General features: G+C 46.8%; 1 protein-coding gene across 1 annotated transcript in view; it reads right to left on the bottom strand.

Annotated features, from left to right (window-relative positions):
• Positions 1-9,517: 9,517 nt before the first annotated feature.
• The window catches only part of CSE1L (chromosome segregation 1 like), a 45,792-nt gene continuing 42,221 nt past the window's right edge, over positions 9,518-13,088 (bottom strand). Inside the window, exons 23-25 of the mRNA XM_058685890.1 lie at positions 12,572-12,718; positions 11,272-11,503; positions 9,518-9,942 (exon numbers count right to left, since the gene is read on the bottom strand). Coding sequence (XP_058541873.1) covers positions 9,853-9,942; positions 11,272-11,503; positions 12,572-12,718 — 469 coding nt within the window. The 3' untranslated portion in view covers positions 9,518-9,852. The remainder of the gene's footprint in view (positions 9,943-11,271; positions 11,504-12,571; positions 12,719-13,088) is intronic.

Genomic DNA, 13,088 nt, shown 5'->3' with positions numbered 1-13,088 from the left:
AGAAGGTTATAGAAGAGTGCTCAGACACAGAAGGGGATTTGACGTCGCAGGGAGAAGGCAGGGAGAGTTTCTCAGTTGTATCTAGTTACGTAGCACAGTTTAGAAACTTGTCCAAGACTGACCCTGTTGGAAATCTAATCAGCAGAGATCATATCCGTGTGTATGTGGTTCCACGTTCTTACTTTGTCAGACTGAGCCAGGACCGTTGCAGCGATGCGGACGGTGTGCCCTGTGGTTCAGCTGCAATGGTCCTTTCCCTGGTCCCCTGGTCCTGCAATTTTCCTTTCCTTAGTCCTGGAGTCAGCCATTTCTCCAAGGAGCTCTGGTCCCTTTTAGTGATGACCACATCTGAAAAAATAAGGTCGGGGGCGGGGGGGGGCGCTTGGTTGGCTCAGTCAGTAGAGCACGAAACTCTTCATCTAGGGGTTGTGAATTTGAGCCCCCCACCCCACTGGGGGTAGAGATTAAAAAACATGGAAAGAAGCCACCGAGGTCTGGGTGTGCTTGGAGCGCTTACTGCTACTAGGATGTTTCCTAGGCCTTCCGAGCGGACCTCTAGGGAACAGACCCATGTATGTGCGTGCATGTGTGTGTGTCTAGTGTAAACACGCTCATCTTTTCTTATTTTTTAAATGTCGGCTTTTGAGAGAGCGCGCGCGCGCGCATGAGTGTGAGCGGGGGAGGGGCAGAGAGTGAGGGAGACAGAATCCGAAGCAGGCTCCAGGCTCCGAGCTGTCAGCACAGAGTCCAACATGGGGCTCGAACTCACGAACTGCGAGATCATGACCTGAGCCGAAGTCGGATGCTTAACCTGACTGAGCCATGCAGGTGCCCCCCCACACTCCTGTTTTTGTCTGTGATGTATTTAGAAGTCTTGATTTATACCGGTAGCACCGGGGGGTTCTTCATAGCTCTCTTCTGTCTTTAGTACCTTCTCCAATATTGAAATTGTAGCCAGTCTCCCGGCCTTGCCAGCCTCTTCTGCCCAGTGTTCCTGTGTGTCTGTTGGGGGTGTGTGGCCTCTGCCCAGCACCCCTCTCCCCCCCTGCCTGACAGTATGCCTACTGGCGACCTCCAGCTGCAAAACGAAGATGGGAGGAGCAGGACGGTACAACCTTCGAAGAAATTCACAACTTCCAGTTGGCTGTGTGAGTGGCCCTCACTCCCAAAACTCCAGGAAGGGGAAGTTTCCCCTTTATATCAGGGATGTTGTAAGGATTTCCAGGTTTCTTTGACAGGAGGTTTTTCAAAGGTGATACATCTCTGGCTGTTTTAGAAGGAGGTCCTTGAATGTTCTTCAATAGTGAGCTCTCTGGGAAGGCCCTGTAGCTGTCCTCTGCTACAGAGGACCCCCTGCAGCACCTCTACCCGTGTCAGCAGGCTCGGAGAGAGCCACCTGGGAATGGAGTATGTGCTGTGTTTCACGCCGATATGATCTCTAAGAGTTACAAGGTTAGAGCCAAACGAGGTGCTTCTGCCCTTGGGACAATACATGCACTGTTTCCAGACTGCAGGCACGAAAGGGGATTGGAATGCTCCTGAGAGGTCTGAAATCCTCAAAGGTGCTGTGGGTCAGTCACGAGAAGGCTGAGGGTCTTAGGATTTGTGGGGCATTGGTCCTCAGAGGGGAGTGGCTTTTGTGGTCCTTGGGACAGACACACTTGGGTCTTGGTCACCCACAGTGGGTACACAGATGTCCTGTCAGGACTTTGGAAAGTTCCTCTTATTACAGGGAGATTTCAATGAGTAAAGATGATTTCCACAGAGCTGGTGGTTTTGTTACTGGTTTTCAAAGGCCTTCTTGAGCCACAGGAATGGGACCTATGGCTCTTAGAAAAACATGTCACTTGAGTCTAGATTTCCTTCCCCTGCTCCCCAAGCTCACGTGTGAAGCTTTGCGGGGCGAACACCCAGTGACAGCTTCCTTGGCCCAGATCCCAAGGTTATTAGAGATGGGACCTGTGACTGATGCGGCCCATGGGACGGGAATCCGCATTCCCTAGAAGCAGCAGGCTGCTTGCCTTACAGGAGCTATGAGCTCAGCAGAACAGGACCAGGAAATAAACCTGAGGACAGAGATGTATAGCTTTGTTTGTTTGCATGGGATTTAACGTTAGAAACTTCCACCACTGCTATTTCTGCTTTTCGTGCTTAAATGTCTGTGTGCCCTTAAAAACAGACCAATATTTGAAATCTCCAAATCCGTAAATAATGGATTTGTCAAGCACTTAAGCACTGCTGGATTGGCGGGGTGGGGTTAGCCAGTTTTCTTCAGTCTGTCTTTTAAAAAATGCGGATTCTTAGAAGAGGCAATGGCCATTTTCTTGGAACCTCAAAGTGTTTATTGAAGTAATCGCTACACCCAGTGTGGGGCTTGAACTCACGACCCCAAGATCAAGAGTCCCAGATCTTCCAACTGAGCCACCCAGGCGCCTCTCAAGTTTGATTTTTGAAAAATATTTCTGGGGTGCCTGGGTGGCTCAATCAGTTAAGCATCTGACTCTTGATTTCAGATCATGATTTCCTGGTTCGTGAGATGGATGGAGCCCCAACAATCCTGTCGGGCTCTCTGCCCTGACAGCGCAGAGCCTGCTTGGGATTCTTTCTCTCTCGGTCCCTCCCCAACTTGCACTCTCAAAATAAATACTTAAAAAATATATAAAAATATTGCCTTTGAGGACACCTGGCAGGCTCCGTGTGTGACTCTTGATCTCCAGGCCATGAGTTCGAGCCCCATGTTGGGTGTAAAGATTACTGCCTAAAAATACAGTCTTTTGAGGTGCCTGGGTGGCTCAGTCAGTTAAGTGTCCAACTTTGGATCAGGTCAGGATTTTGCGACCCGAGTTTGAGTCCCACGTCGGGCTCTGTGCTGACAGCTCGGAGCCTGGAGCCTGCTCCACATTCTGTGTTTCTCCTCTCTCTCTATTCCTTTGTAGATTGTTCCACAAATATTCCTCAAAACCTATTTTGACAGACCTACCCACTAGGCTTGCAAGGACAACTGAAAAATTTGGAAGCTATCTCCAAATCCTTCATGTTACCATTTTTTCCATCCCTTTTTGCATGTGGTTCTTTTCACGATCAGACATGCAGAGCGCACAAAATGGTGCTGTTACAAAGCCGAGCAGGGCCAGAGCAGGCAGGCTCCGATAGGCCATCCACCCGCCCCACGGGAACCTGTGGGCTCTGGGTCAGCCTCAGCTCATCACGGTCACCCCAGCTTCCTTTGGCCGCAGAAGCAGCGGTCTCCCTGACCTTTGACATTACTGAGTGGGGATAGATGGAGGCGCACTCGGTCCCACTCTGGAGTGACCCAAATCCTTACTGTCATTATTCAGACTCTGCCTTTTACTCGTTGATTTTTGTGAAAGATTTTTTAAAGTTTATGTATTTTGAGAGACAGAATGAGCAGGGGAGGGGCAGAGAAAGAATCCCCAGCAGGCTCTGCACTGTCAGCACAGAGCTTGGCGTGGGGTTTGAACCCACGAACTGTGAGATCATGACATGAGCCTGAACCAAGAGGCAGATGCTTTACTGACTGAGCCACCCAGGCACCTCTGTATCTTGCTTTTTAAATTGTGTATTTTCTCTGGTTGCCAAAAAGGCCCCCCCCCAATAACTGGCAGGAGTTTCTCTAGGATTCGGAAGCCCCTTGGGCTTTTGTTGTTCAGTCCAAATACCCGCTGGGGGTCCGTGGCCGGTGTGTGTCCTGTGTATTGCGTGCCCGTGTTCATCGGGCAGATGATTAGTTAGATGGGGGAGACCTGTGCAGACGGTGTGGAAGGGCAGGCCTGGAAGCTCTCCTCTGGGCCGATGTTACGCTCCCGTCTGGTTGGCTCTTTCATGGACAAAAGCGATGCAAACGTGGAAGGGGGGAGTCAGACTCCTCCACCTAAGGAACCAGAAATGTGCAGGCCTTCCCTAGCCTGGGGGAGGGGGACAAGTTGGTTTCTGGCCGTGAGGGAAGGCGGCTGTGCTCATCACTGTACCACCAGTGCCGGCATTTTGGGCCACGTTGAACGGCTAAGTTTGGGGAGTCTGGGCCTGGAGGATTTGTTGGCAAGTCTGTTCTCTGAAAGCCCTAAGGTCCGAGTGGCCCCAGACATGGCCCAAACTTTGTCACTGCTCTCCTTGGCCGTGTAACATTTTCCAGAGGGCCTGCGTGAGGGAGCAGCGCGGTAGAGGGTAGACTCCCATGTGGACGAGGCTTCTGTGCGGTGAAGAGATCACCTCCTGAAGGACCAAGGTGCTATAACGTAGGTGGACGAATACCTAACGTTTGGCAGAGGAGCTGGTTGGAGGCCTTCTTGGAGGGGGAGGCAGTGTGCTGACCTAGACGGCAGTGTGAGCTGCTACCAAGCACAGGTACTGGCCAGCGGGTCAGTCCCAACTCATCCCCTCTTTGCTGAGACCTCAATTTATTTCACCTCTCTGTGCCTCAGTTTCTCTCTCTAAATTAGAAAACGGCTTCTCTTGTGCACTTAAGACAATACACGTAAGTAGCTTCTCAGAGCGCCTGGTGCCGGAAGTACTTTGTAAATACCCTTCTGTTGTTCTTACGGCCCAGAGGAAGCTGTTGCTCCTGGTTTGTCTTCATGGTCCCACCACTCAGGGCAGTGGGTGGAGAGGAATTTGCCCACTTCCTTGCTGGAAATGCTGAGTCTTACTCTTGTTCATTCTGTCCTGTCCAGCTCTCACGGTCGTCCCGCTGGGATGCAGGCCCTCGTCCACTGCAAGTCTCTCAAGAAAAAGTACAGTGACACACTCCACAGGAGCGAGAATTTATGTCTGTCTCCTCTGTAACCGTAGGGAGTGGGTGACTTTTTGGAAGAGGTCCGCTAACGGGGCCTACTCACCTCTGCCTGCCTTTGCTCCAAACTAAAGGTGTTCATTAATTGCACATCTTTAAATACGATCCCTTCTTACTTTTCAGGCCCTGGAGCTCCAGACAGCATGCACAGCTTTTACCATGTCTGTGTGTCTTCTCGATGGATTCACTTGTACTTGGCTTTATCCTGAATCAGTGTTCACCAACTTAGTTTCTGGTGCAGGAGGTCTAGGACTCAACATTTATTTCTAATAAGGTCCTAGGTGATGCTGTGGTACTGTGAGAAGCACCGTCCTAAGCAATAATATTCCTAGTGATTTGCTCCTAATATAGCACGTATAACCGTAAGTCACAGATGTTCCTTTTGACTGCACCACGACCCCTTCTACTCACGTGGAGAAATGATGCCTTTGAGTTAAAGGGAGGACACCTTTGGCCACACGATTTCAGACGTATCTCCCCGGCTCTGGAGACTGCTGTTGAAGTTCAGAGCCAGTCTGTCCTTGGGACTAAAGGGAGTTTCCTTCAGGACACTGGCAAGGACTGGATCGGCGGCTCGTGGCAGGAGGGTCAGAGCCAATCGTCAGGTGGTCACATGGTGTGGGGTTTGGAATGCGTCGCCTGTGGCAGTTGGCTCAAGTTTGTTGTCCCTGCCCTGCTTCTCCCTGTGACGGTTTTGTAGCTTCCCTGACGGACCAAGATGCTCAGCAGGCCCATGACTGCGGCTTCTTCCCTCTTTCTGCCCAACAGAAGAGCCTGTCCGGCTTTCGTAGGACACTTAAGCCTGCTCTGTGAGTGGGAGGCCCCGACAGGTGCCAGGCTCTACTTCCTGTTGTCCTGTAGACTTTCTTGGGAGACAGATCGGGACATCTGCTTAGCTGAGGTTTGCTACAGGAACCCAGGCACTTGGGAGCAGTAATCATTTTCTCCTCTAGACTCAAGGGGGCTACTCTAATTCCCTGCAAGGAGATGGGACCCTGTTCCGATGCAGTAAGCTGCTTTTCTCCTAACGTTTCCCACCTAGCTTTGTGACACATCTGAGAAACTTTTCCCTGACCTGCCTTTTGTGGCTTACTCTTCACCTGGACAGTGCTTTCACAATGCCACGTTTTCTGTTTATATCCTCTTAATAGAGAAGGGAGGAAACCCAGAAATAGGTAAATGACTTCACATAGCTCCTGACTGCCTTCTCCACATATCACGCAGCAACCCCAGTCCAGAAGGGTAGGTGGATAAGGGGAGTTGCCCACCCATGGGCAGGTGTTCCTGTGTATCTGTAGCCAGACCTTCTTAGCTCTTTTAGAGGATCCACTAGAAACTACCTGGAGTTATTTCCAACTGATCCATGAAGCTCCTTTGCCCTACAAAAGAGCAGTCCTAAGAATACCCCAGGGTGGACCCAAGGGTAAGTCCTGCCTTGTGGTCATACATCAGGGCTACCACGTCTCTCCCAACGGGAACAAAAGGGCACATCCAATAACCAAAAACAATCCTAGTATTTATACTTTTAAGGGGTATCTGGGTGGCTCAGTCGGTTAAGCGTCCAACTTCAGCTCAGGCCATGATTTCAGGGCTTGTGAGGTCGGGCTCTATCTACACTGACAGCTTGGAGCCTGCTTCGCATTCTGTGTCTCCCTCTCTCTCTGCCTGCCCCTCCCCTGTTCGTGTTCTCTCAAAAATAAACGAAAAAACATATATACTTAAGAAGTTATCAGCAGAGTACCTCATTAACCGATTCCCTATTTCTGACTTCTGCCAAGCCCTGTGCTGCCTGGGTGTAACTCCGGTCCCATTCCCATCCAGCTGTGTGACCTGGTACCTTCCTCCACCTCTCAGGAATAAGGATCACAGACCTCTCAGATTTTCAACCAAAGACTCACATCCAGTTCTCAAAAGTTTCCATGGAACACTGGTAGTGGGAGGCTTGACGGGAAGCCGTAGTGATCTGGAGAGCCGCGACAGCCCGTGAGCCAGTGAGCTGCAAAAAGAGCACCTTGGGGAAGAGTTAAAGAGATGCCATGTGACACACAGAAGGAGAAAAAAGCCAGGATCCGAATATAATACAAGCTAACATGGGACTTGGCTTTCAGCAAGTGACGGGAGTATGACAGAAAAAAAGCAGTCCATTTGACCTTGATTCTAAGAATGTTCTCTTTTAAAGAATGCAAAAGTCAAGACCCTGGGCCCAGGGAAGAGGAAATGCAGCCTTGACACGCTGCCAGGCCTGGGACTCGGCTCTCTCTCTGCTGCCAACAAGTACTGTTCATCACTTTCTCCCTTTCAAAAGAGACCTACAGATACTGCACAGAATGAAGCGCCCCTCCTGTGACAGCATGAAAGTGAAGGGACAGCAGACACACGAGACACACCTTTCGTCGATGCTGAGGTGTCAAGAGACACTAGTCAAAGTTTTGAAGATAAAAACACCCAAAAAGACCCCAGGAGGGTAGAAGAGGGGTCAGCTGGAGTCTTACTTTCCACAGCAGGGAGGTAACAGATGCTGAAGGCTGATGTGTCAGGAGGAGGAGGAACTAGGAGCTACAGGCAGCACAGGCCGAAAGCGGTTGCCTCCAGGAGTGGAACGTGGGGACTTGTCCTCAGTTAACCTCACATGCACGTCAGTTTCATTAAAGCCAAACTGGTTATGCTGCACAAGTGGAAAAATGAGATCGCATTCTCACCCATCAAAATAGCAGTGTGAGTTGGGGGTGTGCTCAAAAATTGGCCCCGTTCGCACTGTTAGGAAACAGAGATATAAAGACTGATGTATAAGGAACATTCCGTTCAAGAGTCTATCATTTCCAATGATAGTTGGAAATGTTTTTCAGTAGTTTTTCAGTTTTTCAAAAAGCATATAAAATTATAAATTATCTCAACTTTGGGGGGTGGGGGGGGGACACCAGAATATTTAAAGGCAGGAATATGAAGGATCTTTATATACATTTATAATCAGAAATGTTATTTTTAAAAATCAGGTTGTTAAACGGGAAGATGTGCATAAAGGAACCCATGGGCCCAGCAGGAGACTCTCATGAGGAACTCTGCAATTTAGCTACATTTCCCCCATGTCTCAGACTACCCTGGTCAGAGTGCACGCCTTACCTAGGCCAGGACCTTTCTGGAAAGTCTTCCCACACCCCAGAGCTCCTAGAGTACTGGTAAGATAGGGCAGTATTCTGCACTGCTCAGTAACAAACACTTCCTCCCAGCTAGGCCCCCTGCTTGTCCTCAACCCCACCATGAACAATTAAGTAGCAGCTTCTATTTATTAGTACTTACTCTATGTGTCTCCGCACCATCCTGAAAGTGTTTATTACTGTTTTTCAGAAGACTGAGTAATTTGCTCAAAGTCACACAAGTCCGTGGCAGAGTAATTCAAACCAGATTGGCCCTATTTCAAAGTACGAACCCAACTCTTTAAAACCACAAAGAATATGCTTCACCACTGAGGAGGTCACTAAGACCTGTCAGAAACTCATGACAAATCATTTCAAAAATCTTTAAAAGCTAAATAAACCCTCAGATGATGGAATAAGAAACCTCAACAGAATTAACAACTCATGCGAGACTAAAAGAAAGTAAGTACCAGTCTTCCTGTTCAGAAATGATCTTAAAAGGAAACAGTTCACAACCTGATCAGTCCTCCAAGTTTAAGATGCTGTAGTGAGCCCTGGCCGCAGCAGTATGTACTATTCCACGACAGACTCACCAAAAAGAGCCAAAAAGGTGCTCTTAGAGCTTACGTAAGCAGCAAACATAACCATCACCACCGACCGTTTTCCACTCCAGACTGTGTAGTTTAAAAGTAGATCCCAATACTATCTCAATCTCCTTCCGCCGATGACCACTTAAATAGTAATATAATTTAATGCTCTGTCACTATGTCAAAACAAAAGTGATTAGATTGGGACAAGAACACTTCAATTAAGCTGGACAATTTCTCAAGCAACACGACAAAAACAACGTGAAGAAAAAGGATTCAAGTCAGGTACCTGAATTTTAAAAGAAATCAGTGATCTGTGAAGAATGAGATTCTAGTTTCATCTGCACTACATGGACAATTCCAGCATAAATAAACTGTGCCTCTCAGATGAGATAGTCTGCTTACTTCCAAAAAACGAATGGTCACGGAACTTGCCCAGGCAGCCTTGTTTGCTAGCATATACCCATTCCTGCGACTCCCCTAGACCTCAGGTTCTAAGATGCTGTGGTTTGAAAAGTTCTAAGTAACCTCCGATCTGCAAAGAAGACATGCTTTGAGTAAGAGCAGACTCCCACACTGTCTAGAGTATGGGACAGCCTCGTGAAGCCAGGCAAAGCATTTCTCTCCCATCCAGAGGAAACCATCTGCCTAGAATTCATGCTGCCGCCTGGGAACAGGTCCAGAAAAGTTCTAATAGATCAGCTCCAAATTTTATTAATGTTCCCTTTTCCCAGGTAAGGAAAAACTAATCTGAGTTTGAATTTGAGTTAAATTCTTCGTTACTAAGTTATCAGCACCAAAAACCTGTCCTTAAGATGTTCTTGGATACATATTTGAGGGGGCTTTTTTTTATTGCTGATTACAGATTTCAAACTTGAAATGTGCATTTCTTGGCAAGTTACACCAGTGATTCTTCACTTACATTTCCAATAAAAGCTTAAGGAAACAGACAAAAATACAAAGGATGAGAGAAACACAAACAGTGATGCCTCAAAACAAAAGGATTTAGTAACAGAAAGAAGTCTCCACGCTCAGTGTCCGTCACAATTTTAAAGTTCTCCCAACAATGCAGATGCTCATCATGATCATGTACTGAACTTATTAATACCTGTCCCTTGAAGCTGCAAACTGGAAAAGTCAGCCACTTACATTTAGGATCATACAAACCACCTAATTTGCTCAGGGTTCAGCTTAAAGCAACATTTAATATTCATTACAAGATGGAATTTGTGACAAGTTCAAAAGGAAAACTTGCTTAAGTGCAGCTGTACTCTGACGTCTACGAAACGTTCCCGGGCTTAGCCAATTTGGAAAATGCAGTTCAAAGCAGTGTCACACTGGCCGCCTGAAGGTATCCTTGGAGATACTGGAGGGCTTCTGCATTGAGGCTGGTGCTCACCATTGACGGAACCTACCAGAGATGGAAAACACACATGCTAGTCGTTGGAGAGCCTGACAAACCAACACAAGCCCTGTCTTCTATGGGAGAACCACCACAGGTTGGGAAAGGCAGTCCGTCACCAAGGGCTCTTACTGGGATTTCTAAGGAGATCAACTGCTTTATGCCTTCAAAGTTGGACAGGTCTCGGGACGCCTGGGTGGCTCAGGTCATGATTTCATGTTTTGTGTGTTTGAGCCTGGTGTCTGCTTCGAATTGTGTGTCTCTCTCTGCCCCCGCCTCCCCCCAGCTCATTCTCTCCCTCCCTCTCTCAAAAAACCCAAAAAAACAAAAACTGGACAGGTCTCAAAAGCAGATCCACAAGGAATTGCTGCTGTTCAGTGTGGTAGAGGTACTGTGATATTAAAAACTATATATGCATCACGGACCAACAAGGACTTTTTTTTTAACGTTTATTTTTGAGACAGAGACAGAGCATGAATGGGGGAGGGTCAGAGAGAGGGAGACACACAATCTGAAACAGGCTCCAGGCTCTGAGCTGTCAGCACAGAGCCCGACGCGGGGCTCAAACTCCCAGACCGCAAGATCATGACCTGAGCCGAAGTCGGACGCTTAACCGACTGAGCCACACAGGCACCCCCAACAAGGACTTTTTTTTAAAAGTACATGTGGGTTAAATGACATGTTGCCCAAAGAGAAACAAATGCAACATGATTGGCAGGATGCTGATCATTTCTAAAGGTCAGCACATGATGGTTATGCTGTTTGTTATTTGTTATTCTGTGTGTGTGAAGTTTTCCATAATAACACAATGGAAAACAAAAATTTTATCAGATAATCCAGAAGATTTGGTAAAAGGTGCTAGCTAATGCAACTCTACAGCCATTATTAGGTTTACTCCATGATCCATTCTTTAATTTTTGAGTATGTTGTGGCTAAAAAAAACCCAAAAAACCATTTATATATACATGTGTGTGTGTGTGTGTATATGCCTGCAATAAAAGATTATTTGAATCTGGGAAATACACATTTTTCTATCCAAAGAGTTTTAGGGCACCTGGCTGGCTCAGTCAAAAGAACATGTGGCCCTTGACCTCGGGGTCTTGAGTTGAAGCTCAGGTCAGATAAAGAGATTACTTAACTAAAACTTTAAGAAATAATTATTCGCATAAAATCTGTTTCTAGCACATCATTTTACTAAAGAAAATTAAGGCCTAACTATAATTCAGTGGGATGTTTGATCACGCTGACCAGTGAAGACATGCGCCAGAGTAACTGCTACCTTCTTGGCTTCCCAGAAAAGTCTCCACGACTTAGAGTTCTGTGACAGCAGTCACTTACCCTTCCTGGACAGGCGGTAGACAACTTGTGAAGTGACTGTGCCAGGTGAATTTTGGGGTTATTGACCATTTGACCTACAGGATCGTGCTCTTTTTTCCCGGCAAATGCCAGTTGTGAGAAGGCGGTCTGATACCCTGGTGTATCTTCTATGTCAATAAAATGCTCTTCATCAGGAATGGTATCATCTTCAGGTAACTCAAAAAGGCCAATCAGGGACTGTAATAAAGGAGTCCTGAATTTGAAGAAAGCAAACATGAAAAATTATTGTTTACATCTTCAGAAGTATTTGCTTAAACAGTAATTCTTCAGAGATGCAAAATTAGACCCACAGTCTAAAGAAAAGAACAGTAAGGTAGCTTTCAAATGGAAGAAGAAAAAAAAAAAGCCCCAAATCATCAGATCCCTTTCTGGAAGAGGCAGCCTAAGTGAGCCCCAAATGCAGAAAGGAGATGCAAGAGGTCAAGAAAAGCCAGGAATACCAGACACCAACAAGCACAAGCATGCGATGTCTTCTCGTAGCCTATTCAATTTCTCCTTAAAAAGAAAATTTTTTTCAATGTTTATTTTTGAGAGGGAGAGAGACAGAGTGTAAGCAAGGGAAAGGCAGAAAGAGAGGGAAACAGAATCTAAAGCAGGCTCCAGGCTCCAGCTAATAGCACACAGCCTGATGCAGGGCTCGAACCAACCAACTGCAAGATCATGACCTGAGCCGAAGTCGGTTGTTTAACTGACTGAGCCACCCACGTGCTCCAGTATCTCCTTTTAAAGATTTAAGCCAGTTTGGTTGGGTGTCATGAACAGTCCTAGATATCATGCAGACCAGGGACTTTCACCAGATTCTCAAAGGGACACATGAACCTTCCTCCAGTAAAGTTAAGGAAGCAGGAACAAGAGGTTTCTAGGCCCAGGGGTGCCTAGGTGGCTGTCAGTTGAGCGTCTGGTTCTTGATCTCGCCTCAGGTCATGATCTCATGGTTTGTGGGATTGAGACCCATGTCAGGCTCTGTACTGGCAGTGCGGAGCCTATTGGTGGGGGGAGGGCCGGGAGGGGGGGTCTCTCTCCCCCACTGTCTCTACCCCTTCCCCTGCTTGCTTGCCCTCTCTCTCGCTCCCAAACATTTAAAAAAAAAAATTCAAAGTTCCTTCTAGGCCCAGAAGTACCCACATGTCCTGTCTTGGATCTGATGGTTGCTAGTGCAGAACCCGAGATCAGAATCCAATTCTCAGCCCTCAAGAAAATAAGCTTATTTGACTTTGTAGTCATAGGAAAGGAAGCTGTAATTTCTAACAACTTTACTTACCATAGCTTGGTATACTCTGTGTCCATCATTGGGGGACATTCTGTTAGTAATTTGGTTATGCCAACTGCACAAATCTTTTTCTCAACATTTCCAGAGACTTTCTGAATTTCAGGAATAATGATTTTTTCCAAAACCATTCCAAACATTCTATTAAAACAAATTTTACATTAGACTATCACTATAATTATACTGTGAAATTCTTAATGTTATTTACACTGACTCCTTAGGAATATAAGAGAATCCAAAATAACAAGTTGGTCAACTGAATGGCAGAGTCCTTGAGATGACAAAACAACAACAAAACCTCAGGCCTCGACTCTGTGGCCAAGTGCCGCCAACAACTTCTGTGAAATACTAACGACAACTGTGCTCAAGGAGAATCTTCATGGCCACTTTTGTCTCATATGCTTTAAAAAAAAAAAATTAAGAAATTCTGAAAAATTAGAAAACAGAAAAGCAAAGGAAGGAAGAAAATGAATTACCCATCACCCCGCTATCCAGCAGTAACTACTTTTAA

This window comes from Neofelis nebulosa, chromosome 9 (assembly GCF_028018385.1).
Source record: "Neofelis nebulosa isolate mNeoNeb1 chromosome 9, mNeoNeb1.pri, whole genome shotgun sequence".
In the NCBI taxonomy this organism is placed as follows: domain Eukaryota; kingdom Metazoa; phylum Chordata; class Mammalia; order Carnivora; family Felidae; genus Neofelis; species Neofelis nebulosa.
The sequence above is the reverse complement of the archived record's forward strand: the minus strand, read 5'-3'. Positions and strand labels throughout refer to the sequence as shown.